Raw genomic sequence first — 24,350 nt, forward strand, 5'->3', positions numbered from 1 at the left:
AAGGCGGGTCTACCTAAGTGGATCTTGTGCTGAGTTGGCCTTCTGCTCTCTACCAATCCTGGCCCTAGTACTTTTGGTCCATTAACTCCATTCGGTCTCTTCTCTTTGGCCCAGGCCCCGGTTCAATCTATCCTGTGTGCCGGCCCTGCAGCCTGCGCAAGTCTTTTGACACACCCTCACTCTCTTCGTCCCTCGCTCTGGTTTGACGCTCGACCAAAAAGGCTTTTCGGCTCTACCACACATCTGTTACGCCCACATACATATGTACTTAGTGTGTAGGTAGGAGGGAGTTACTAGCAGCGCAGCCAAGTTCGGGGGACGCATTCGATATCTCGATCCCCCACGAATCTGCCGTTCCGTCCATTCCCCTTCCCCTCTCTTCTTTCTCATCGCTCCCTTCCCTCCATCAGGATCCCTTTCCGTTATTTCACCAACTACTACATACGAAACATATCGTCCGTCGAAGTCAACCACTGCGTATATCATTATTTTAGTTATAGGACAATAGTTCACTTTTAAGACCCTTCTATCATCTGGGCACGTCAAGAGCCTGATACCTGGCGCGCCACAAGTCACCCTTGCTTCGGTGGCTCCACAGCTAATTAAATCCAGCCAAAGTAAGTTCGGCCTGAGTACTAGATCGTTCCATTCTCATCATGTCTCCCCATCGTTACGCAGCCCAAGAAAGTGGGCAAGCCTAAACTCCTAATACACTTTCAATTACACTTAGATCATACAACCTTACACTCCTTACAATACAGATACCCAGAAGCAAACAAGAGTAATAAAACTAATCTTACTGAAGCGACAAGCAAACAATAATCATCTACACATATTGGCCGACATGGCCAAACCAACGCGTTATGCGGCGAACAATGAGCCGCTTAACATATTCCGAGATGTCGATTACTTCGAACAGCAAGCGCCTTCAATCAGCCGAGCACCGATGCCCTCCGTTGGCAAGTCATCTCCTCGCCGAGTACTACAGAATTCGAATAGCAATGTAATCCTCAACCCTCCGAATGCATATGCGAAGCAACATTCGCCGTACAAGGCGAGCGGTCGCACCACCGCTTCTCCCCTGGCTCCTCTTAAGTCATCAAATGGCAACAAACTTAATTCAGTATCAATACTCCCGCCATCCTCTCATGGACAGACAACCGATTCAATGCAGAAGAAACAACCAATAATGTCGCGATTCAAGACTGTGGTTCAAAAGCCCACCGCGGATGTGAACCCGAGTTTCGGAAAGGAGAATGTCCACCCTACTCTATACCCGGCGCCAGCAGCATTTAATTTGAACCTCGAGAATTATTACCAGAACGCACCTCCTCGAAAGCGAGCACTACTTGAAGCCGCACCGATCCAGGACTCTAGACCGCCAAAGAAGGCCAAGTTGGAAGAATCGCCTTTACCGGCCCCTGACTCATTTCCCGCCATTGAGGACAATGGAGCGAAACCGTCGTATAGTTATGCTCAACTTATTGGGATGGCGATTTTACGCGCTCCTCAGAGACGACTCACTCTCTCGCAGATCTACAAATGGATTTCCGACAACTTCTCTTTCTATAGTGCACAGGACGCGGGCTGGCAGAACAGTATCAGGCATAACCTTTCCCTCAACAAGGCATTCATAAAACAAGAGCGACCAAAGGATGATCCCGGCAAGGGCAATTATTGGGCAATTGAGTCTGGAATGGAGCACCAATTCATGAGAGAGAAGCCAAGTAAGAAGGCGATCGCGAGCATGGGGAACACCCCCTTCATGTCCAACCGTATTGAACCAGCACGCGCCGAGCCTACAATTTTCCATGATGGCTTGCCATCCCTGCCTCCGGTCCTTCCAGCACAGTCTCATCCACCTGCTTACGATATCACGGCACAAGGCCCGGACCAGACTGAACCTCAGGTCTCGTCGGACGCTACTATCCCACTCTCTGATAACGCCGGACCGGAAGAGCAAGCGGAGAAGACGCAGGAGCAAGAATTGCCCGTTGAGACTAACACATATTCGCCTCTTCCTGCTGATATGCATTCGTCTCCTCCGGTTCCTCGTCGCACATCAGTTCGAAGCAACACGCCGCCTCCTCACAAGAGAGAGTTTCCGTCCTCTGGTTCGCGTAAACATACACACAAGCGCAAGTACGCCTCATTGGACGCGTCCATGGATGACAGTGGATATATCTCGTCATTAGATTCTTCAGTCATGCGTCCTAGGGGAAATCGGCTACTAAGCTCGGGAACTGATCGGCCCCGAATTAAGCGAGGACGAGCTGAGGAGGAAATTGCAAGACTGCGCGCCTCTTCCTATGACAGTCCCACTAAGGGACGCCCTTATGATTTCCCTCCTCCGTCTTCGTCTCCTATCCGTCAGGTTAACGAAGGTGGTCAAATGTTACCTCCGCTGACCCCCGCGGTGAAGATCAAACCTCCTCCGAAGCCTCCGGCTTCTGTCTCGCCTAACACGAACCTACGCATGCATAGAGACAGGGTTCGATCAATGCTCAACTCGCCTCTTCGTCGTGTTAGTAACATAGATGAGGACATTCCGTGGAGCCCAGCATTCCATATGGATGACACCGTTTTCAATGTGAGCGATTTTCCAACCGAATCTAACGAGTTCGACATCTATCAAGATGTGTCATTGGATCCGTTCTTTGCTGCGGACAATGGGTCTCCTATAAAGCGCTCAGCTAGGAGGATGCGCTTGGATCGATCTACTTCCGCCAGTGCTCTTGGTGAGCTCACGAATTCGACGTCTAAGAGGTCGATTACGTCAGCCCCCTTGCTGAAGGCTCCGGCATTACCTGTTTACGAAACACCGAGCAAGGTGTTTGAAGGCATGTCTTCTCCAAGCAAGCTCTTCTTGCAACAGTCTCCTACGAAACAACCGTCTCCCTCTAAGAATGACTGGATGAACCTAGAAGACTTCTGCACAAATCAATTCTTCGAAGATGTAGATGACGGTGCAGGCATAGACATCCTTCAAGGCTTCGAAAGAATCAACGGTAGCCAGCCATCTGGCGGACCATCTACTTCTAAAAATTCGAAGCCAGGTCTAGGCCGCAGCTTTACCACTACATTTTAAACTCACCCCCTTTACTGCTCCTCTGAGAGCTTCTATGGGCGGCTCATCATAATTTGACGATGATAACGAATAACGACTCCATTGCATCAACACCTACCTTTCCTACCTTCGACTCGATTATGTCGAATATGTTGTCTACACCTTCTATGACTATAGACCTATCCGACTACCTTCTCGCCTCACGGCCTTCTTGTCTATTGTTTGATATCATAATGACGATACGTGCTTCAGGCATACGCTACTACTTTGACTACACCACGGCGCCTATATGATGAGATCTGGAAATACTACTCTGTTTCTCTTGTTTGGAGTTTCGTTTCGCGCGAGTATAGGCCAAATGAGCCTTTTATTTTGCCTTTGTACGCGCACCTTTTATCCTCTAATCATCTAGGGGAATATGCGGAAAGACGAGGCGTTGGTTCGTGTTCTTGAAAAAAGGAAAGCAGGCGGGGGGATAGGAAATGTGTTGAGGTTTCTGAAGGAGTTCTAAGAGTTTTAGGGGCGCCTCTCTTGGTTTGAGATGGACAATGTTACTGCCGGAATTTGTATTTTCTTGTTTGTCTTGTTTCGACCCGGGAGGACAGTTCTGCTATGGCAAACGACATTGGAGTTTAGGTTGCTTTTTCTTGCACGATGCCTCTTTCTATTACACGTAGTGCTCAATACGGATTGCTGCCAAAACTCTGGCTATCTTGTTTTTCTCATTGCGGGATTGGACTTCATTATGGATCAGCGTGCTCGGTCATGTTTTTTTAATAAATGTTGCTAAACAATAAATTTGCGACGTGAAATTGGCACAATCGGATGACCAACCAATAGTCTCTGCGTCCGTAAGCCACCCACATAGCGCTGTTAAGCTTATGATTCGTATTACTCCAGTATCCGCTGTAGCTATCCTGATGTAGTGAAAACCAGCCTACCAGGATGAGAGAAAACAATACCCACGATACGATGCGATGATAATCCATGATCCGTGAAGAAGCCTTGTCTATCATAGAGGGGGATATCCCAAGAAGCGCCATTTCCATCCAACCATTAGTGAATGATGATATAGACGCCGTTTCCCGCCAAACAATCCAACCAGCCAACCAACCGGCCAACACTCAATGCTCCTTTTTTGTTTGCTCGTCGATGATGCATTACAACACCCTTCCCCTTCCCATGCCTCGGGTCTCATGCGCCCGAAATCCCAGATCCAGATTCTATGCATGAACACACCTCATTCGTCCTCTTCGATGTCTAGAATGAATTTAAGGGTGGAGACGGCCGCCTCATACTACTTATAGAGCCCCATGCGTGTGGCCCAGCCGGCGTCTTTTTGGTTCACGGTGATCTGGTAGGGGAACGGGTTCGCTTCGCTGGTTAGGATGGGCGGGATGTGGTCTTTGTGCGAGTTTACGCAGGTTACGATCTTCATGGCGGCGGTTAGGAGGGTTTGTTCCATTGCTCGGCGGACTTTGGCTCGTTCTGTAGGGTTTGGGGGTTAGCTAAGCAGGAAAGCGAGTGGGTGAACGACACAGGGATTTTAGGATGGGATGTATGTAGAAGGAAAGGGGGAAGCATACCACTCTCCGTCCGCGGCTCCGCAACGGTAACTTTCACCGTCCAGCTCTCCCAGCACACTTCCTCGTCGCCGCCCCCGCGCATGTACCACACCTTCCGTCGCTTCTTCTCGAAGAACTGCACGGATATGTTGCCGCGACCACCGGTCGCTGTAGGCACCCGCGACGAATGCGGGTGTGCGTGTAGATGTGTGGTAGTTGGGGTCGTGGTCGCGTCGAGTTCTCGTGCTAGTTCGGCGGCGCGCTTCTCGATCATGGTGTCTAGTTCTGCATCCTCTACATACGGTAGCATGATGTCAAGGACCTCGCGCGACCGCGGGGTAAGGGAGGGGAAGAAGCGGTGGAAGAATATCGTGTGCAGGATACCTATGTGTGGGATTATGTTAGTAAGATAGTAGTGAGATTGGTGGGTGGATATAGGGGTATGGGGATCCATAGTGTCGTCGTGGTCGGTGATGGATGGATCATGAACGATGACGACGATGGGATGGATCGTGGGGTAGATGAGTGTTGATTGGATGGAGGAAACGTACCTCGCACCACATCGCGTACCGACGCCGGATCGGCGAAGGCTTCGAGAATAAATTCTTGCGGCGTTTGTTGCTCCATCGTAGATGGGCTGGGGTCTGGGTTGTTGAGGCTTCGCTCGTCGTAGATGTGTGGCGGCTGCGGTGATGGTGGTGTTTTTAATGATGATGGTGGTGTTTGGTAGGTTTCTAGAAAATCTTGTACAGTGGAGGCTGCTGGTTGGATGATGTATATAGTTTTATTAGTCTTGTTAACATCATCAGCACGGGCAGTAGCAATCTCAGCAGCAGTAACGTGATGGAGGGGTTCTGTCCTATCGCCTGGCAAAGGGGGCTGAGGGGGGGAAACCGCCGGAACTGGAACTAGGAACGTGGGGTTAATGGACCCGTACAATAAGTACAGGTACTTGGTCAACTTGTGCGTCATGTTAGCCACATCCATAGTGATGTTTTGTGGCTAGAATAGCTAGGAATGGCTAGCAGATTTCCTATTAGTTGAGCTTTCAGCACACTAAAAGTACGCTAAAACGCTAACGGATGTGCTGAAGTTCTAGGGCTGCAGGTGATTAGGCGCCTATCTTATCAGTTCATTGGGTACCTACGGGGTACCTAGGGGGCTACCACTAAGCTAATAAATCTACCATGGACGACTCGCGCGCATGGACCGAGGCACACGTCAGAGTTCGAAGTTTAATAAATGTAATTTCAGCACCAAGCACCAAGGGCTGGTTGCATGTGGCTGCTGCATTTCGTGCGCACCTACCTATACCAGAACTTACGAGGCTTAACTTTTAACTCTTCCATCCAGAATTGAATTTTTTTCGATGTTAAACTCCGCGTCGCATGAATACTCCACAACTAGACTTCCACAACATCCTATCTGCTTCGGGGGCGTTCTATTCCTGAAGCCACCTCGGCTTTCAGCATGATATCGGCTACCCGACAATGGTTCCGCCGCAACAGAACACCAATAGCAATTGGTGTCGGCGTCATTGGCGCTGGCTACCTAGCTACTCAATATGTGTTGACTAAGATTAACGATGCGCGCGAACGTATGAGTAGTGACCGCATCGCGAAGGAGAAGTAAGACATTGCGTTTCTATTTGGGATGCTCCAAATTCGAGTCTAACAATTTCGTAGCCTTCGACGGCGATTCGAACAAAACCAGGAGGATTGTACGTTTACCGTCCTAGCGCTTCTACCGACCGCGACCGCGATGATCCTCGAGGATATGAATACCGAGAAGATCACCTTAGAAATCCAGCAGATGAAGGGTAACGCCAAGAGTTTGCGCAGCAGCGGCGAATTGTCAGCTACACCGCCTAGCATTGCTGATACGACTATGACCGAGGAGGAGGGTAAGAGTACAGCAAGTTTTCAAAGTGAGAGCGGTATACATGCAAGCCAGATGACATTGCCCTCTACTTCAAATGGAGATGGTCCTCAAGATGGTGGTCAACCCGTGCAAAAACCGAGGAAGACGAAAAGGCAATTATGGGACGATTTAACAATTAGCTGTGAGCATCCTTTCAATGGTTCTTTCAGTCAATTGTGGGCTAACTAGGGACAACCCAGCAATAACGCGCGCCTTTACTCTGATTTATACATTAGCTCTCCTTGACATGCTCACGCGAATCCAGCTTAACCTCCTCGGCCGACGAAGCTACTTATCGAGTGTAGTATCGCTAGCAACCGGAACCGCACAGTCGACGATAAGCTTAGAAAACAACGATGATGATAATACGGAACCAGCGTACGGAAGTGATTTTGAGACAAACCGAAAGTACCTGACCTTCAGTTGGTGGTTACTACACCGTGGCTGGGTTGAGATCATGGAGAATGTTGAAGCCGCCGTTCGTGATGTGTTTGGACACCTGAGCCCTCGCGACCTTCTAAGCTTCGATACTTTCTCGCAGCTCACACTTGAGGTCCGTAAAAAGATGGAAGGAAGAAGAGAATTCGAGACGAGTGAAACGAGACCGGGCTCTAAGTGGCTACCATTCCTGCTTCCTCCCACTAAGATGGAAGACTTTGTCCTCAGGGAATCGGGCGTCATGGGAGATCAGGATACTACATCGCCATCGCCGACATCTGGGGCGGCTCTTCGTCGCCTCCTAGATGAGACATCTGACCTCATAGAATCACCAGCCTTTACACATGTCCTTACACTCCTCCTCGATGCCGGCTTCTCCACCCTTCTACATAAGAAGGTTCTTCCCGGTGCCTACGAACTTCCAGGAACCCCGTTCACTACACCCCCGTCATCCGATATAGGACAGCTTGTGGGTCAGCAGGCTGCAGTTGCTGCAGCGGGATCCAAAGCAGTTCTACTACCCAAGATCCTCTCAGTTCTGACACGACAGGCGCACGCTATTGGCCATGGTATGCCCAATGAGTATCTTCAGGAGATGGAGAAAGTGCGCGATCTCGAGGCTTTTGCCGCCGTTGTCTATTCGAGCAATTGGGAAAACGAGATTCAGGATGAGGGCTTAGTTCTGTCCCAAGCCGCCAAAGACTTAACGAGAGCTGGTAATACAGGGTTAGCGCCCGGGAATAGTAGTATTGGAAGGTTCTCGCAGGGTTCAACACTTGGCGAAGAGAGCATGGTAATGATTGACCCATCACAGTCTCAGATGCAGACCCAAGGCTCATCATTCGAGACTGCGTGGGAAAGAGCGACGGATCAGGGATAATGAGCATAGGCGTTGTAGTGTGGTGTGGTATTACGTGATTTAGAAAATGGTAATTGAACAGGATATTCATTTGGAAAGAGGACAGGCATGATTCTGAATCGAGAGGATAGACAGGACTTATATCTCAACATATCATATCGACGTATTATGTATGGCCGTCATAATAAAGAAATTCAAGGGACTGAAGCTACATGTTTATCACATAATATCAAGTATTCCCATATTATTTTTGCTACTATTAATTACTAGGTACGTAGTGGGCCTACACGTACCACTCATGATGGAAGACGATTTCAACAAAATATCCCAATTCCACAAGGGACTCACATGATACTGTATCCGTCCCAATCTTGAATGGCAATAACAACTACCGGGACATAGCGGTTACGTCCGTCCGCCGTGTAGAGTCCGGAGGTTTTTAGCTCTGCCTCTTCACACTACTCCATCTGAGCATCTTCTCTTCGGGGTGCCCAAGACAAGACCGGGCCCAGGCCCTAATTCATTGCCTGGTGTCATAAGGCCTGTTGGATGCCCATTGCCTTCGGCTTCCGTAGCCTCTTAGTAACAGTAAACGGTCCATGTGCCGGACCCCTTTGTTTTGCCTCGCTCTAAGACGTTCTTCCCCGTCATCATTATCGTTATCACATCAAGCCTCTGACAAACTTGTCTAGTCCCATTTCAAACATCTCGTTTCGAACACCTTCGCCGCCCTTATGTTCCACTGGTGAAAGCGGGTTCTTGACAACTAATAGAGGCGTGTGTATTAGCATGATTCCGTCTTCTTATTTCACACATTTCCCCTATGGTCCAATAGCTCCAATCTTCTTCCGCCCTCCTGGGGGAATGATAGAGTAGATCCAGAATGAACTCACCATATTCAACCCAAAGATTAATATAAATTTGATGCAAAACATTCCGCATACTCAACGCCCCGGGCTCCGTCAAAAGCGCAAACCGCAGATTCGTAGGTGTCTCGTAGTAATGCAACTTGTAATGCGCGGTGCGGTACGCGATAAAAGCATCGTCCTCACCGCCGAGCTTGCGCACCATATTGCGCAAGCTAAACACCGTGCCGAAGATTAGCTTCGCGTCATCGTCTCTTCGTTGCTTGGATTGGAGGGAGGGTGTCGGGGCTGTGGGAGTCGTTGTTGATGGCGGGAGGGAGAGTTGTTGCGAGTGTGGGCGAGAGGTGGTGGTGGTTGTGGTTGTGGTTGGACTTGTGATTAGGCTGGAGGATGGACGTGGGAGCCAGAGTTTGGAGTATATGCACTCCGCTAAGAGAGGAAGAGTGTTAGCTGTTGTAGCATAAGGTGGTAAGGTGATACGTACTATGCCGGTCGAAGATGTAAAACGAGTAGACTTGTATAGGCATGGTTACATATGTGTCTACTCTCTATCATGGGATCGTCTTCGCGAGGCTGAAAATCACATGCCACCCAGTAGATTCGAAGTGGGATGGATGGATGGGACTGGGTTATCCGGCTGCTGGTTGCTGATTGTTCGTCACTTGTTTCGATGGTGCGGGTTCTAAAAATAATGGGAACTTTAGAAAGAATTATTACTGCAATGGTAAGTGAACGACCGGCAAGTCGGCACACGCTACGTACTGTACTGTATGTACCTAGGTACTTTTTAATCAATTATTTAGCGGGCCGGTCCAGGGCAAAAGGGGGGGGTAACCTTTCCAAAATTCGACAGGACTGTAAACCTTAAGCAACGCCTTAGCTGCAACTTACATACAGTAGCGTGGTATTCGGTATTCCCCAGTACATTCAATTTACAGATGGATTATGTAGAACATGAGGAAGCTACATGTTACCAAATGTAGGATACATTCCTTCTTGATTATTTTTTTTATCTCTCGTCTTATGTAAAGAAAAACCTTGTAACAATTAAATAGTTGGTCTCTTCTCCTTTTCCTCCACAACTTTTTTCGTATATCCTAGCAACTCAATTCTATAATTGTTCAGCTTTTCAAGGGTGTTGTACGCCGTATGTACCAGAACGTGCCTACCAATTCGTTATCTGCTTGTCTGTCTAGCCTTAGAGCCCTGGAGCCCTAAAGCCCCCCAGCGGCGGGGACCTTGGTTGCTGCATCGTGCTGCATCAGCAGGGATAACTGGGATCACTGCAGCACGTTTGGGGGCCGTGATTCGCCCAATCGTCGAATTAGTAGCTGGTTGGGCTGAACCTCCACCATTGAAAAATCCATGGAGCACATGGGGGGTGGGCTTGCTGGGGTACAAGAAGAGAGGGACGGGAAAGAAAGAAAATAAATAAGAGAAAGCCTTGAGTACTTGAGTACCTTGGACCTGACTTCCCTTAAGACCCATCATTTCTACCATTTTCTTCTTCTTCTCTTGACGTTGGGCTTTACGATTAATGTTTTCTGCTTGCTTACATCCAGCAAGTGTACCTTGAGCTAACCTGTCTCAAAAAGAACGGCGGGGTTATTTATTCGTTGTCGGAAGTCAACATCTCAAGATTTAATATTTGCCTGTCCGTCAGACAAACCAACAAAACCGCCATGATGCCATCCACCGCCTCTTCGGGGGCGCCAGAAAGAACCGTGGAATTAGAAGGACCCAAAGCACAGCTACTCGAGAGTACACATAGTATGCCTCCGTCGCCGCATATTACGATCGAGCAAGAAGTGGATGCGCCCGAGCGTCCCTCGCTTGCCCCTCACCTGTGAGTACAAGGAAGAAATATCACGTATAAGCCAAAAACTTCGCGCTTTTACCCCGCGACAATTTTAGCTATCGTATAGTTGTGTGTGTCTAAGACATGAAACACATTATCCAGGTCCGCGCCGCCAACCGTGCCTCATTTCTCAAGTCCTATGAGACATCACAGAAGGACGCCTTCTCAACACCGCGAAGTCAAGGTTGGTGGGAGAAAGTAGCATGTTACGCCTGGTCCACGAGCTAAGATGCTACCCTCAGGAAACTCTCAACGCCAAAACCGAGTATACGAACGACGAAACAGATGGAAGGTCGCAACAGGCCATCAACCAGTACACCATCCGAGAAGAAATCGGCAGGGGTTCATACGGTGCTGTTCACCTTGCTACAGACCAATTCGGAAACGAATATGTGAGCATATACGACCAGTTCTAGGGTTGCGGCGCTTCTAACATGTTCTTCCTACCAGGCTCTCAAAGAGTTTTCAAAGTTGCGCCTACGAAAACGAGCCCAGTCAAATATCTTGAGACGTCCTGAGGGCAGACCGCATTCGCTCGGTCCCGGACGAGGTCTATGGAGTGCTCACAAGAAACAGCTTAGTCATCACCAAATCGAAGAGGCGAAAGACGCACTCTATCTAATACGAGAGGAAATTGCTATCATGAAGAAGCTCAACCACCCCAACTTGGTACAACTAATTGAAGTGCTAGACGACCCCGAAAATGACTCCTTATACATGGTTTTAGAAATGTGTAAGAAGGGCGTCGTCATGAAGGTTGGATTGGATGAGCAAGCAGACCCCTATGACGATGAGCGTTGTCGCTACTGGTTCCGCGACCTCATCCTAGGTATCGAGTATCGTAGGTTTCTGTTATAGCACGACCTCATCGCACATGTACTAATTTTGCACTAGTACATGCTCAGGGGGTTGTACATCGAGATATCAAACCCGACAATCTTTTACTTACGGAAGACGACGTACTGAAAATTGTTGACTTTGGAGTATCCGAAATGTTCGAAAAGCCCGACGCCATGATGACCAGCAAATCTGCAGGATCGCCCGCCTTCCTACCACCTGAATTATGCCAAGCCAGACATGGCGATGTCTCTGGAAAAGCGGCGGACGTCTGGTCCATGGGGGTTTCATTATACTGCCTCAAATATGGTAGGCTACCTTTCAGACGAGACAATGTGCTGGAGATGTATGAGGCAATCCGAACCGAAGAACTCAGAATACCCGTCGAAAACGAAGACAAGAATTTTGTGGATCTTATCACCAGGATATTGGACAAGAATGAGGAAACGAGAATTACCCTACGAGAAATAAGGGTAAGTTTATTAGGCATTGATTTAAGCATGACTGGCACTAAACAAAATAGAATCACCCCTGGGTCACGAAAGACGGAACGGATCCGCTGCTCTCGGAGGAAGAAAATTGCTCGGATGGAGTTGATCCGCCGAATGCGCTCGAAGTTAACCACGCTTTCACACGGAAGATGGACCACTTAATCTGCGTGGTGAGACTGTTCTCGTACAAGCCACCACTTGCTGTGAACTTACGAATCTATAATTTTAGTTGAAAGCAATTCATCGATTTAAAGGTCTCATTTCCAAGAGCCAAAATGGAACACCTGAGATCAGGACACCTCGGACACCCCATGCACCAGAACTCGCACAGAAGGAGGTTATCCCAGAAGACGTAGAAATACCTGTTACATCAACCCCCGATTCAGAAATCACCTTACAACCCACACGCCAAATGTCGATAGCGGAGGAGGCAGCTGAACTCGTCAAGCAACGCAGAGCTTATCTCGCAGCTCAGCACGCCTCAACGCACCCACCCGCATTCCCTGAAACGGGTGAAAAGGGACATGCCCATGACCTGACAGATAAACCAACGCTTCTCCTAGGCATTGGCACGGGTGGTCATGACGATTTCGCTAGCTCAGAGCCAGCCGACGTCGTGTCTGACTCGCCCACCGGTATCGATTTTGACGTCTATGACCGCGCTTTCGAGACAGAAATCAAGCGCATCCGTTCTGATAGGAAGAAGAACCGTGCCAGGACCTATCTCACAAAGCACGTTGGGGAACAGGAAAAGGACAAGTATGCTAGCGATGAAAATATGGTGGTAGAAGGGGAGAAGTCGATACTATCAGATGCGTACTCACGGGGCTCATCAGCTCTGGAAAGAGGGCTAAATCGTGTATATGAGGCGAGGGGGCGACTAAATCACGACCATGATGAGACAGGAGAAGATAAGGAAGGAAGTCAGGACGGCGTCAGGACAACAGTCGAGGCGGCCAAGGAAAAGGGACATCGGTTCGCGAATCTAGTCGCGGCCATGACGAAGGACCTGAAGGAGAAGAACACGTCCAAGAACGATGCTGAGTGAGCATTCCGAGCCCTCCGGAATAACTTGGGTATCGTGGAAAGAGATGAGGGAGTAAAGAGGGTAAAGGAGGGTATTAGTTCATATAATTTCAAATGACGCGTCAACTCCCACGGGATTTCCGACCTTCAAAAGCGGAACGTCATAGGAAAACATAATTCACATGCGATCGAGCGAGCGGGCGGGCGTTCGGATTCCGGTATGGGATGGGATGGGGAGATAGGAAAAAAGTGGATTCGGGAGGGAAACAAATCCGGTTCATCACACACACGAATGAGCACATTGCGCGGGTCGCGAGATCAAAGCACGGTGTTTTGTTGGGGAAGGCGAATGAAGAAGAAAAAACAGTAATAACTATAATCATCTACCTAACTAAGACTTCCCGTCGCTTATTATCTGATATTTGAACATACGAGGGAAAAGACCGACTGACGATCTACGATCTACAGATCTATTTCCTCGCGATATATAACTACTTAAGTTGGTATACTACTATGTAATCAAGTAATAACTAATGACCAATCACTGAATATTCAGGATTTTGAGCTCTATGTAATAGGAAGTTTTGCGAATAAGCTCGGTTGAATGGATACGGATACGGATGGGATGTCGTATGGGAATGGGACGAGCGGATTATCAGATCTGATCTACATGTATGTATATCAATCAGGTTTTCATTTTGTTGTGCTTCTGAGTAAACACGGCTCGGATGTGGCTACCGAAGATGGAGGGAGTGCTCGAAAACCTTGCTAGGTATTTCGATTCCGAAGGAGCGAGGAATGGCGAGGCGAGGCGAGGCGGTTAGGGTTTTTCATTTTCTGGTGGATGAAACGACACGAAACGGAACGAAAAAAAGAAATCATTTATCATATTTTGGTCTGTTCTGCTTACATATTCGTAAAAGCCTACCTACATGTAATGCTGTGTTCAATTACGAGGTAGGCTGATCGATTTGCTTACCTTCTTCCTCCCCCTTAATTGGATTGTGTTATACCATTCTCTCGCGTCATTTAGGGAGATGCTGATTTGTGGCCTCAGGGGATTATCCCGCCTCAGTGTTTACATATAGGTTTAGAGGTACATGTTTCCTCGCCTGAAGTATTTGCTTCGAGGCATGTGCTGTAGTAGGCGTAGAAGGAACCTCTGCTCCGGACTGCGAGTATTACTTATCACGGGAATAACCGCGTCGTTATGTATCTCACCGCATTTTTCAGTGCCGACATACAGCGTACATAAACTCAGCTTGTAAAAAAAAAATTGGAAGAGGCGCAGGCAAGATTAAGATAGACCAAAGAGATCACAGCATTCCGCGCACGTGTAGTCAATGGTAAGTTATCATTGTCGTTGCTGTGAGTAGGGGGTAAGGGGGAAGAAAGCAGGAAGGGTGGGTAGTAGGGAAGCAATGGGAAGCTGGGGGAGGCTGACTTCAAGGCGGGTGGCACACATACACCGCTAATCACCAGACTCGATCGGGGGTTGCTGTCGTCGCGTTCCGTGTCGCTGGAGGTGGTGATGATAATAGCGATAATGATGGAATGGACAAGGGGTAAGTAAGAGAAAAGGAATTATCAATTGTCTCTTATAGGTACCTACTTACGGTTAGGTATGTGATATATGCCGTATGTAGCTCACACCTACCTACACCACCTTTTTTCTCTCCACCATCACCGAGAATACGGCCCATTCGACCTTTGACATGATAATGACGATGTAAATAGGAAAGCCGATAGCAAACCGGCCAAATCCCATTGTCTCTCGCTCAACAATTTCCAAGAAACAACTAAGCATGTATAGAACGATCTCGTACCTTGGCTTTCCTGGAGACATTCCCTCCGCCTCCTTATGCAAGTAATTCATTCGCCTGTTTTCTTGTCTTGTGTCTCGCTTCCCGTTTATATACCTCTAGGTAGATATGGTAGAGATGTTATGTATATGTACAACACCTAAGTAACTACTGTATGTTTCTGTCTACCTATATTTACGAACTCCCAAGCCTTACGCTACCCTCCCTTTCTACCACAGCAGGTAACAAGAAAAAGATGACCTACCCATCAGGAAAGTCCCCGAGGTAACCTAACCCCAGATTTTCCTTACTGCCGCACCATACACCAAAGTAGTTAGCTCGAGTAAGCGAGACAAGAAACGAATCTAGATCGCCCGATAAAGTCTGGGTCTCTTTCTGGCACATTCGGCGCATTGAGTCTGTCGAACCTAGCGAAAGCCTTGGCATGCTTCTTATTGATTTTTGTCTCTGTTTAACTTTTGCTTGAAATCCTGATCGTTGTCTTGTCTTGGCCTCGGCAATTAATAATTGGAGAGAATGGTCCGTGACCGTTAGAAATATCGAAAGCTGTAGTAGTGCTCGGTCAATCTGGCAACGAGCAATTTCGTGATGCGACTAAACAAAAGATCGGGAATTATTATGTTCTAAAAACGAGGATCCCCCAATTACAAATCAACGTTAGGACGGAGGAAAAGAAAAATCCTCTTTCGAAATAGAGGAAATAAAAAATGATAAGCGTCCACACCCCTTTTTCTACCTAGGTAGACTTAAGGGTATATCCCACACGTCATCCCTGAATGTTGCTTCTGATTCTTCAACCTCTCGGGGATTACATACCTAGCCTGAAACAACGACATCCCACGTTTGTTCTCCAGAGTAGGGACATACTAAAAATTCCGTACATAACCCCAAGATGGGTATGGAGACGAGGGATTTAATGAGACGATAGCCGCAACCCGCATGGGCGGTTAGGCCGGTGATTGGACTGTATCACCCCAAAGAAAATCAAATAGCATATTGCTTAGATCGCTATCGTAGAAGAGCATCGTAGGTAGTCAATGCAGTAAATGCTGTGCAGAGCAGCACCGCATATGACGCCACTAAGCGACCATACGACAAGCAGGGGAATGATACACCCTGCCTACTTCCTCTCTGACCCTTAAAAGAGAAGCTTGTACGTGTATATCCCCAGGTTTTCCGGTTTCCTCATGTAGGCGGATGGCAGGGAATGTTACTCCAATGTCAACGTGACGGCCGGGAAGACTGAATAGGTTCTCCTGTGATCTAGAACTGCCTAGGTAGTCAATTATTTCCCCGGTAATCTCGTTTGAGTTAATTGTTCTGTGTGGGTGCACAGCAAAAGACTGCTTGCTCTTCTATGCTACGGTCTGATGTTGGAGACCAACCAGGCTCAAGAGGGAAACCCTATCCGATATCCGATTTACGTTGGCCGGTGCCGTCAGGGGTCTTGGGCTTATAACGAGCTTCCGGATAGGCGCGCCTTCGAACGATACGGTATGATATTGAAAATATTAGTCCTTTGTTGCTCCCGCTTATAAGCGATCGACAAAGCCGACAAAAGGGAGATTAGGGTCCTAAGCCATTGGCCAAGATTGGTAATTCTGCATATGATTTACCGACCCCAAATCGGTATCCTCGGTGGGCTGACATTGGAGATTACCTCCTAGAATCCTCAATTTTTGTATTTATTCGCGGGACGGGCTAATTTGTGGTTTACTTCCGCTGCGTTACCTTCTTCCCTTTGCCGTACACAGAAAAAGGGGTATTCGTTGAACCTTGAAGTATTGCTCTGACACGAGCGGTGTGACGACAGATGCGAATTCGGAGAACTCCAGGTTCAACTTGCAGAAGCTTGTTGGGATGTATACCGTAGGTAGGTTAGATAGTAAATGCTACCACAGCCTGTCTTTTGAAACGTCACTTTCTGAGAAGGCAGGGTCTCAATTAGGTCAATAAGCTGCCGAGGGATTCGTGCCCAGGTGGTGATGCTGGGGTCAGGGAACGAAGGAGACTTGATGTTTTACGGCCCCCATTTACAGACTAAACTACAACGGTTGATGTCCAAGGCGGCAAAGATGTTCGGCGCAAACATCGAGAGACATGTGGCTATCGAAATACTGGGTAGTTGATCTTCATTGCATGATGGGCCACACCCCTTGGCGCTGATATCTGTCCGCTCCGGGTTTGTTAATGGCGTACAGACAATTTTGTTGTCACTTTTGCTCTTTTGCTGCGGGTGCACAGGCGCGGATGCGGGACGCGCAGCATATCTGCAGATGGAGGAACGGCCACTTGGCAGGGACGTGGACGGCCAGTCATTGCTGCTGGGATAATCAGATAATGCGTAGCCCCGAAAACGTTAGATGTCCCAAATGCTATATGCATTGAGTCGCAAGGATGGGCGGGAAGAACATTGGTCGGAGATGACATCCAAATTGTGTAGGAGCTGACAAGCTCGCAATCACAAGCTTGCCCAGAGACGGGACTCATGACGTCAGTCGCCGAATAAGTAAATGGCTTTCGGGTGAACAAGAATAATTCGGACAGAGGGACAATCGCCAGGTATTGCGCTGATCTGGACTATCCGGAACCTTTCTCGTAGGTTAATTGGCTTCCCGGCCACAGATTCGCTAATGCGCAGCCAAATGGATCAAATGAATTGAGCGAATTAAGACCGCATTGGGAGATCGTATAAGTTTTCCCCAAGACAGATCGGATAGGTACTGTCACAAATCACCAACCCCCCCTCCCAAACTACTGGGTCCAATTGCGATCTCGTCTGGTTCATAGCCAAGCCGTAGCCCTATGGGACACCCGTATTACACATATGGAGGCTCCCGGCACGCCCAAGCCGATTTGAGGTGGACAAGCCACTTACCCCTTTATGTAGTCGTACAGACGGAGATGCAGGAATGAATTGGTTGTGGAGGCTGTTCTGAGGCCTCCCTGGGTGTAATAAAACCATATAAAAAATCGAAAGAAAAAAATTGGATGGAAGCTTGGCACATAGTGGAACAGCTCCAGCCCGCATGAAAAGAGCTTTCGTGCTTCAATTCGATATGCACGTAGCTGTAGCTACAGCGGTAGCTATGAAAAGCTATGGCCGTCTTGACTGGCGAGCTGCAGCAAGGATGGCATTGCAGCTATCCACAATGAGAACGCTCAAGGTACCCCCGTAAGCGACAGTAGTAGCAACAGGTAAAATATGGTTCCCTTTTTGCCAAATCATCGATGCATGTCGGTGTTTTCCTTGCCTGTACTCGCCGGGAGCTGATATCTGACGGAGAAGGGATAAGACAGGCTGTAGAACGTTAGAAATAGTGGACAATTTGTAGCGGTGAGCACAGTTCGATTTGGCTATGTTGTGCGTTTAGAGTGGCGTCGAGCGCAAGGTGACGGATAATCACCAAAGACTTGCAGCATGTGCTCTCGGTGCGCGGTAACCGAGTAAATTAGACAGGTACTAAGGCACCTAGGCATGAGGGTCTAGATTCTGTTGTGCTTTGTATCCATCTTGTTAGATGTTTGGTTTTATTTTTAGTTGAAGCGGGAACCTTGGAAATGCCTCATTCAACAATAGTTAGCAGTAATCTGTCATGCAACGTTTTAGAAAGCAGTTCATCTATAATATGTAAGTTGCTGTAATAAGTTAGACAATATGAATGTTCTTCTAAGGCGGGTTTAGTGCCATCATTGAGGCTGCCCCCTTTGATGACCCGGACGAATATGTACTGGTGACTAAGCCATATGTATATATATATGAGTAGTTCTAACGACTAATTGAGTTGTCGCCGTGACTGAGCAGTAAGGTTACGTTAGATATAGTACATTGGCACGTACGTTGGAGTGCTCTGAGTGTTCTGAGTGCTTGGACGTACGTGAGAACAATACGCACTAGTTTTTAGCACCTGAACTGGGCTGAGTAAAGGCAAAAGAAGGATGAGGCTTGTGACATCTAGTTTTCGTCATACGCGGAATAAGAAGAGACCATATCCATAGGTAGTGGTTTCAAGAAAGATGTGCCGGGACGCCTCAACGTTCTTTTTTATCGAACAAGAAATGAAACGATGGGAACGGATGATACTAATATTAGTTCTAAAGGCTGATCTCGAAGGTGCAGGATATTAAAGATGCAGGAGATGGGTAGATCGGAACAAAAGGATAGTCGGGAATAAATCGTTGTTAATCTAGCATGAGGCTCTTTGTAAGTTAGATGACCTCGTGGCATCTGAATACAACACAACGCAGTGTTGTTAATTAGGCGATTCCGTATTATGTGTCGATACATAAGTAGGGAGTGGGAATGGGAATGGGAATGGGGGTGAGGGATGGTGGGATGATGAGTGGCTGATAGAATTAGATGGGTGGTAGATGGGCAGGTGGACGATTCATCCAAAAAGATGGCTCGTGTCACTCACCTAATGCACTATAATAATGACCATGTACATATAGTTTAGGTACATCATGTAGCTAAGAAAGTATTTCAAGATTACCGATTGCCTACTGGAGAACTAAAAGCCCACCAATTGCAACTACCGCAGGTCTTGTTACTCGCAGCAGTAGGAAAAAAAAAACTTTACTTATGGTTGCGACTTTCACTTGGACCGCTCGTACATTATGTACGTCCCTCCGTCCTTCATTTCTTTAAACTTTTGCCTTCCAAGGTTACCTCACTACCTAGGCACCTTACGTAAAGTTCCGAGCCAGTGCTTTGGAAAGATCAAAATCAAACTTTTTCTGTACGCTGTGTCCTTCCGCCACCACAATATTTGTCAGGCATTACCTACCTTAGCTATGACCGATGTTAAATTTTTAGTTGTTACTATTCATAATTCGGATAAACTATACCTAATTGTGCAACATAAGTTGCGTAACTTAGCCTTTCTGCTACTGCGTCTAACCACATTATTTAAGTACTTAGTCTCAAGGTTTCTTCAAAGTAACAAGTAACATGTAACGATGACCATAGCTATAGCCAAGTAGGTACTAGCTGACTAGTAGGCATGCGGTATGCATGTAGGTTAGTTCGTTAATTACGACGTATAATGATTCGGTAGAGAATTATTCCTCTCTCTATGTCTTGCTCTTTCCCCCCATGCCTCATGGCCCACTCACATTTAAACGCTAATATGCATCCCACGCTATATCGCTCTCTTTCGATAGTCGGGATGATCAACCTTTTTTCACCTTTTTTCCCTGCCGCAGCAGACAAAGTTACCTCGTTGCTCTGCCTGCATAACATAATCCCACCGTACATACACACATATATACGTATATATATACGTACATACATGTGTACATAATGATATATAGACGTTTAGAAAGCCACAGACGCGCAGAGAGGAATACAAAAACCCTGACATCACCTACACCGCAGAGGGACCCGTCCAATACTTTTTTTTCTGACCCTCCTTTTTTCCCTTTATACGAGTAACAAATCGACTCAAACTCATCATAGCCCAGCCCGGAAATTGATTTAAACATAGCTGTTTGATTTGCGCGGTACCGCCTTATCTCCACTTTGGATCGAGTCAACCTGGCTTCCCACGAATCTTAGTTCTAGCTGCTTCCGTCTTCCGTCTTCCCCTACTCCTGCTCCTGCCGTTGCCTCTACTGTTGTTACGACTACTTGTTGCTACTGCTACTGCCACTGCTACTACGGCTATTGCTGCTTCCTCTTCTTTCCGCGCACTCCTTCCCTTTGGTTTTGGCTTCTGACAATGACCGTCTTTACTTCCTCGAAACGAAGTCTAGTCAGCCACTATCTGCGCCGTCTCTAACATTAGCTGGAACCCTTCCAAAGGTTCCTACCGATTTGCTTTCTATCTCCCTCCCCAACCAAAGCAAACCAAAGTCAACCAAAGTCCATTCACCTCGGCTCGTTGCCGGCCTCCTATTTTCAACTGGTTATTACTACATTACTATTCTATAACTCTACACAACTGCTGCTACCTCACCAGAATACCCTTTTTTAACTTTTGACTATTGAAAGGGAAAGAGTATCACCATTACTTCACTTACTACTTGTTAGAAGTGGTGTAAGAATCAAACTAGGTTACCAGTGGTCCTAGCTACCTACACAGTACATACACAGACACATACATTACGAAATCTACAGACAAACACAACCAAATCCACTTGGACGATTTCCTGATTTTTTTTTCTTCTCTTGTCATTTTTAAACTTTCCTCTAATTTTTATTTTTAATTGGAGAAAAAAAAGAAGAAAAGGAAAAATTATACAAGAAACAAATATTATTCAGGTACCGGGCATATCTCCCAAGGTCAAAACCGCAGACGCAAAGACAGAGAGATACAGAGGGAGAGAGAAATAAATAAACCTTTTTTTTTTTGATAGTTTGGACGACCTAAACTCGCCAGAGTCTAGAGCTAGACTACTAGACTACTATCTTAGTAGCTCAGTTCGCCTCCCCACACTCTTGCCCTACTTTTTGATTATTAACTTGCTTGTCACCGGGAAACTACAAATTCCCCCTACCTCCCGCCTCTAATTAATTTCTTTCTACTCTCATTTCCCTATTGCGAAACCTCTTCGACTCGGTCAACGCGCCGTTTTGCAATCCGTCATTAGTGTCGCCAACACTTGGGCGTAGCCCACCCCAGGCGACCTCAACCCGCCGAATCACTTTCTCGATTCGCCGAACTAACCCTTCCTACTCCCCGCTGGTCCACTCCGTCGCCAAGTGACCTTTTACCTATTTCAGACTTGAATAACGATCCTACACTTTCACTCGGTATTAGTCGTTTACATCACCACTTTCAGAAATGTCGAGCGCTTCGGAAAAGACGGTTTCGCCCAGCGCCTCCAAACAATCCTCCATCAAATCGGTCGAGCTTTCTACGAGATCACCCAAGTTACGACCGCAAAATGGTCAATCTATAAACGATAACCCCCATGCCGAGGGTCAGCCGAGGCAACCCGAAAAGGCCTCCATCAAGGATCGCTTAACCCGAATGTTCTCCAATAAAGACGACCTCCCTAGATCCGGCCTTGTTGATATTTCCCAACCTTCGAAGCGCGCAGCCCCGAGCCCATCCCCGAGCCAAATTGGTGTTAATAATGCACCCGCAAAGCCGAGTGCCTTGGCCCGCAAGCCATCCTCAGCCGAAGCGCCGAACGTATCTAAACCAGCGCATCATCAGCGATTCGTCGTAAACTCAGAAGTTCCTGGTGGTCACGAGCATCACCTCAAGGGAAGCAAGCGACAAGAAAAGTTGTCTGACATGTGGAAGACACTCCTTGGAAGGAAGCAAGATCAACAACCAGAAGCCGACCTGTCCTTGGTTTCGAGTTGGGTAGACACGCTGAAGCAAGAGAAGGAGTCACTAGCTGGTGACAAGAGGGGAGGGCCCAACCAGAGCATTACCCTCGTCGAAAAGTATGGCAAATGTCAAGAGGTGGTTGGCCGTGGTGCCTTTGGAATTGTAAGGATATCGCATAAAAAGATCGAGAACGGAGAGAAGCTCTTCGCCGTTAAAGAATTCCGTCGACGACCCGAAGAGACTGAGAAGAAGTACAGCAAGCGTTTAACCGCAGAGTTCTGCATTTCGTCTTCTTTACGCCACCCGAATATAATACATACGCTAGATCTGCTTAAAGATCAGAAAGGAGACTACTGTGAGGTCATGGAGTATTGCTCCGGCGGCGACCTATACACCCTTGTCCTAGCCGCCGGCAAATTAGAAGTCGCAGAAGCCGACTGCTACTTTAAGCAGATGATGCGCGGCGTCGAATATCTACACGAAATGGGAGTAGCGCATCGCGATTTAAAACCAGAAAACTTACTTCTGACCAGCCATGGTGCCTTGAAAATTACGGATTTCGGCAACGGCGAGTGCTTCAGAATGGCGTGGGAAAATGATGCCCACATGGTGTCTGGTCTCTGCGGTTCGGCGCCTTATATTGCTCCTGAAGAATACATAGATAAGGAGTTCGATGCTCGTGCTGTCGACGTCTGGGCGTGTGGTGTCATATATATGGCCATGCGAACCGGAAGGCATCTTTGGAGAGTCGCCAAAAAGGACGAGGACGAATTCTACGAACGCTATCTTGAGGGTCGTCGTGATGAAGAAGGATACGGCCCAATTGAGTCATTACACCGTGTAAGTTCTCTCCAATAACTTTACGACTCAAGATTCCTTGAATGATACTAACGAATGATATAGGCTCGCTGTCGTAACGTCATCTACTCCATATTGGACCCCAACCCTACGCGACGTATCACAGCATCACAAGTCCTAAAGTCCGAATGGGGTCGCGAGATCAAACTGTGTAAGGCCGGCGAAGAAGGCCTTTAAATGACACCCCCCTCGCGACAAATATTTACTCGGGGATTGGCATTGCCATGATCCAATTCAATACCGGATTGTTCCTTTCCTGTCCCTTTGGTATCATAATCGTCAACCGAGATGACGACTTTTAACGATCTTCGCAACCTTATCGACGAAGATCACAAGTAATTCAACCACAAGCCTGGGTTGTAATCACAACCCCGCTCATGACCCAATTGTCGTTTCGCATGGAGTTCTGGTGAAAATACGGTTTCTTGCATTGTCCTTCCAAATTCTATTCTTCCGTTCGTATTCAGCATTATACATTTTAGTCTCGACACTTTGGGTCACGGCACTAGGTTTCCACCGCGCAGCGCATCAGCACAGGATAGGTGATTAGATGCGCCATGCGCACTGCGAGCGAGCACCAATGGGGAGGTTGCTCTTGTATTCATGTATCAGAATAGAAGCATACTCGCATTCTCCTGAAACAGCTGCAGATTTTTAAAAAGGGAAAAGGGACTAGGCGGCTGGGGACTCCTTGGTTCGGTCCACTCGTTCAGTCGACAAATGTCTGATCAAAGGGTGGATCTGTGAAAATAACCAAGAATTCTGGTTTTTTTGTTCTGTTCATTCGGGAAGGCCCTCCGACTTTTGGAGCTGCCCTGTTTTAAGGTGGTATAAGTCCATATACAGAGTGACCTTGACGAGGTCGTCAGGTCCTGTTGGCGTTTACCGGGCATATGAATGATCATAGTGGGATAGTCGTTCAAGGCCTTAGAAATAGACCAGTAATGCCTCCAGAATAACAACACATTTTCACCCTTAACGTCTGTTTTGTCCTGTTCTGTAAAGCCAAGCATATTGGATTTCTTGGGACTTGGCTGCTAGTCAGGTTAGTTGCCTAACTACCGTGTGCACTTACGAATGTAAGTACTTCGTGATGCATACCAAGCCGATTAGGCGAACTTGGCGAGATCTAAGTTTGATGCCAAGTGGTGAGGCGACTTATATCTGACTCTAGTTTGAGTAAATAAAAGTACCGCAGTAGGCATATGGGCGTGTTGCTACGGGGTCTTTTATATGACGATCAGACCTTGGAGTCAACATTTTTACATGTATACTTAGGTAGGTGATAGATGAGGGTAGTTGCTATTGGTATCATATGTGTACATTTACATGTATCTATATACACATATCCTCAGAAGGTCGTCCATCTAGTCAGGTCTTCGGCAGATTAGAAAGAACGACGAATGACAATATGGTATGGCTATGTTTGCCTGGCTACTCTCTTAGGTCTGTTCTTCGA

The 24,350-nt window shown here is 47.4% G+C and overlaps 6 protein-coding genes across 6 annotated transcripts; 4 read left to right on the forward strand and 2 right to left on the reverse strand.

Annotated features, from left to right (window-relative positions):
* The first annotated feature begins 593 nt into the window (after positions 1–593).
* On the forward strand, positions 594–3,464 carry F4822DRAFT_370250 (forkhead box protein L2). Its single transcript, XM_051456255.1, has 2 exons — positions 594–617; positions 762–3,464. Exon 2 carries the CDS (start codon positions 845–847, stop codon positions 3,086–3,088), a length of 2,244 nt encoding a protein of 747 aa, XP_051310457.1. The 5' UTR covers positions 594–617; positions 762–844; the 3' UTR covers positions 3,089–3,464.
* A 431-nt stretch (positions 3,465–3,895) lies between these two features.
* Positions 3,896–5,473, reverse strand: F4822DRAFT_415938 (DUF1649-domain-containing protein; the record flags this gene model as incomplete). The annotated part of the gene is made up of 3 exons (XM_051459286.1): positions 5,184–5,473; positions 4,654–5,016; positions 3,896–4,555 (listed from the first exon to the last, which is right to left on the reverse strand). Coding segments are annotated over exons 1-3 (626 nt in total), but the record flags the coding sequence as incomplete, so codon positions are not given.
* Positions 5,474–5,840: 367 nt separating this feature from the next.
* Positions 5,841–8,226, forward strand: F4822DRAFT_370255 (Peroxin-3). The gene is made up of 3 exons (XM_051456256.1): positions 5,841–6,260; positions 6,318–6,694; positions 6,753–8,226. The coding sequence occupies exons 1-3, from the start codon at positions 6,103–6,105 to the stop codon at positions 7,868–7,870; spliced, it is 1,653 nt and encodes a 550-aa protein (XP_051310459.1). The 5' UTR covers positions 5,841–6,102; the 3' UTR covers positions 7,871–8,226.
* A 285-nt stretch (positions 8,227–8,511) lies between these two features.
* On the reverse strand, positions 8,512–9,242 carry F4822DRAFT_433229 (snare-like protein; the record flags this gene model as incomplete). Its single annotated transcript, XM_051461800.1, has 3 exons — positions 8,512–8,615; positions 8,743–9,144; positions 9,200–9,242. The coding sequence occupies 3 exons, from the start codon at positions 9,240–9,242 to the stop codon at positions 8,512–8,514; spliced, it is 549 nt and encodes a 182-aa protein (XP_051310460.1).
* A 1,222-nt stretch (positions 9,243–10,464) lies between these two features.
* F4822DRAFT_370311 (Pkinase-domain-containing protein) lies at positions 10,465–13,019 on the forward strand. The gene is made up of 6 exons (XM_051456257.1): positions 10,465–10,757; positions 10,816–10,965; positions 11,024–11,414; positions 11,468–11,883; positions 11,934–12,071; positions 12,131–13,019. Exons 1-6 carry the CDS (start codon positions 10,713–10,715, stop codon positions 12,947–12,949), a joined length of 1,959 nt encoding a protein of 652 aa, XP_051310461.1. The 5' UTR covers positions 10,465–10,712; the 3' UTR covers positions 12,950–13,019.
* A 7,866-nt stretch (positions 13,020–20,885) lies between these two features.
* Positions 20,886–23,344, forward strand: F4822DRAFT_370413 (serine/threonine-protein kinase hal4). The gene is made up of 2 exons (XM_051456258.1): positions 20,886–22,873; positions 22,937–23,344. The coding sequence occupies exons 1-2, from the start codon at positions 21,536–21,538 to the stop codon at positions 23,066–23,068; spliced, it is 1,470 nt and encodes a 489-aa protein (XP_051310462.1). The 5' UTR covers positions 20,886–21,535; the 3' UTR covers positions 23,069–23,344.
* Positions 23,345–24,350: the final 1,006 nt, after the last annotated feature.

Source organism: Hypoxylon trugodes, assembly GCF_022578975.1.
Source record: "Hypoxylon trugodes strain CBS 135444 unplaced genomic scaffold F4822scaffold_9, whole genome shotgun sequence".
NCBI lineage: Eukaryota > Fungi > Ascomycota > Sordariomycetes > Xylariales > Hypoxylaceae > Hypoxylon > Hypoxylon trugodes.

Excerpts from the sequence above, each read along its gene's own strand:
- F4822DRAFT_370413 (XM_051456258.1), top strand. The coding sequence starts at position 21,536 with ATGTCGAGCGCTTCGGAAAAGACGGTTTCGCCCAGCGCCTCCAAACAA. Across the intron at positions 22,874-22,936 it reads CAATTGAGTCATTACACCGT|GCTCGCTGTCGTAACGTCAT; the intron begins GTAAGTTCTCTC and ends CGAATGATATAG.
- F4822DRAFT_370255 (XM_051456256.1), top strand. The coding sequence starts at position 6,103 with ATGATATCGGCTACCCGACAATGGTTCCGCCGCAACAGAACACCAATA. Across the intron at positions 6,261-6,317 it reads GACCGCATCGCGAAGGAGAA|CCTTCGACGGCGATTCGAAC; the intron begins GTAAGACATTGC and ends ACAATTTCGTAG. Across the intron at positions 6,695-6,752 it reads GGACGATTTAACAATTAGCT|CAATAACGCGCGCCTTTACT; the intron begins GTGAGCATCCTT and ends GGGACAACCCAG.
- F4822DRAFT_370311 (XM_051456257.1), top strand. The coding sequence starts at position 10,713 with ATGAGACATCACAGAAGGACGCCTTCTCAACACCGCGAAGTCAAG. Across the intron at positions 11,415-11,467 it reads CATCCTAGGTATCGAGTATC|TACATGCTCAGGGGGTTGTA; the intron begins GTAGGTTTCTGT and ends ATTTTGCACTAG. Across the intron at positions 11,884-11,933 it reads TTACCCTACGAGAAATAAGG|AATCACCCCTGGGTCACGAA; the intron begins GTAAGTTTATTA and ends TAAACAAAATAG.
- F4822DRAFT_370250 (XM_051456255.1), top strand. The coding sequence starts at position 845 with ATGGCCAAACCAACGCGTTATGCGGCGAACAATGAGCCGCTTAACATA.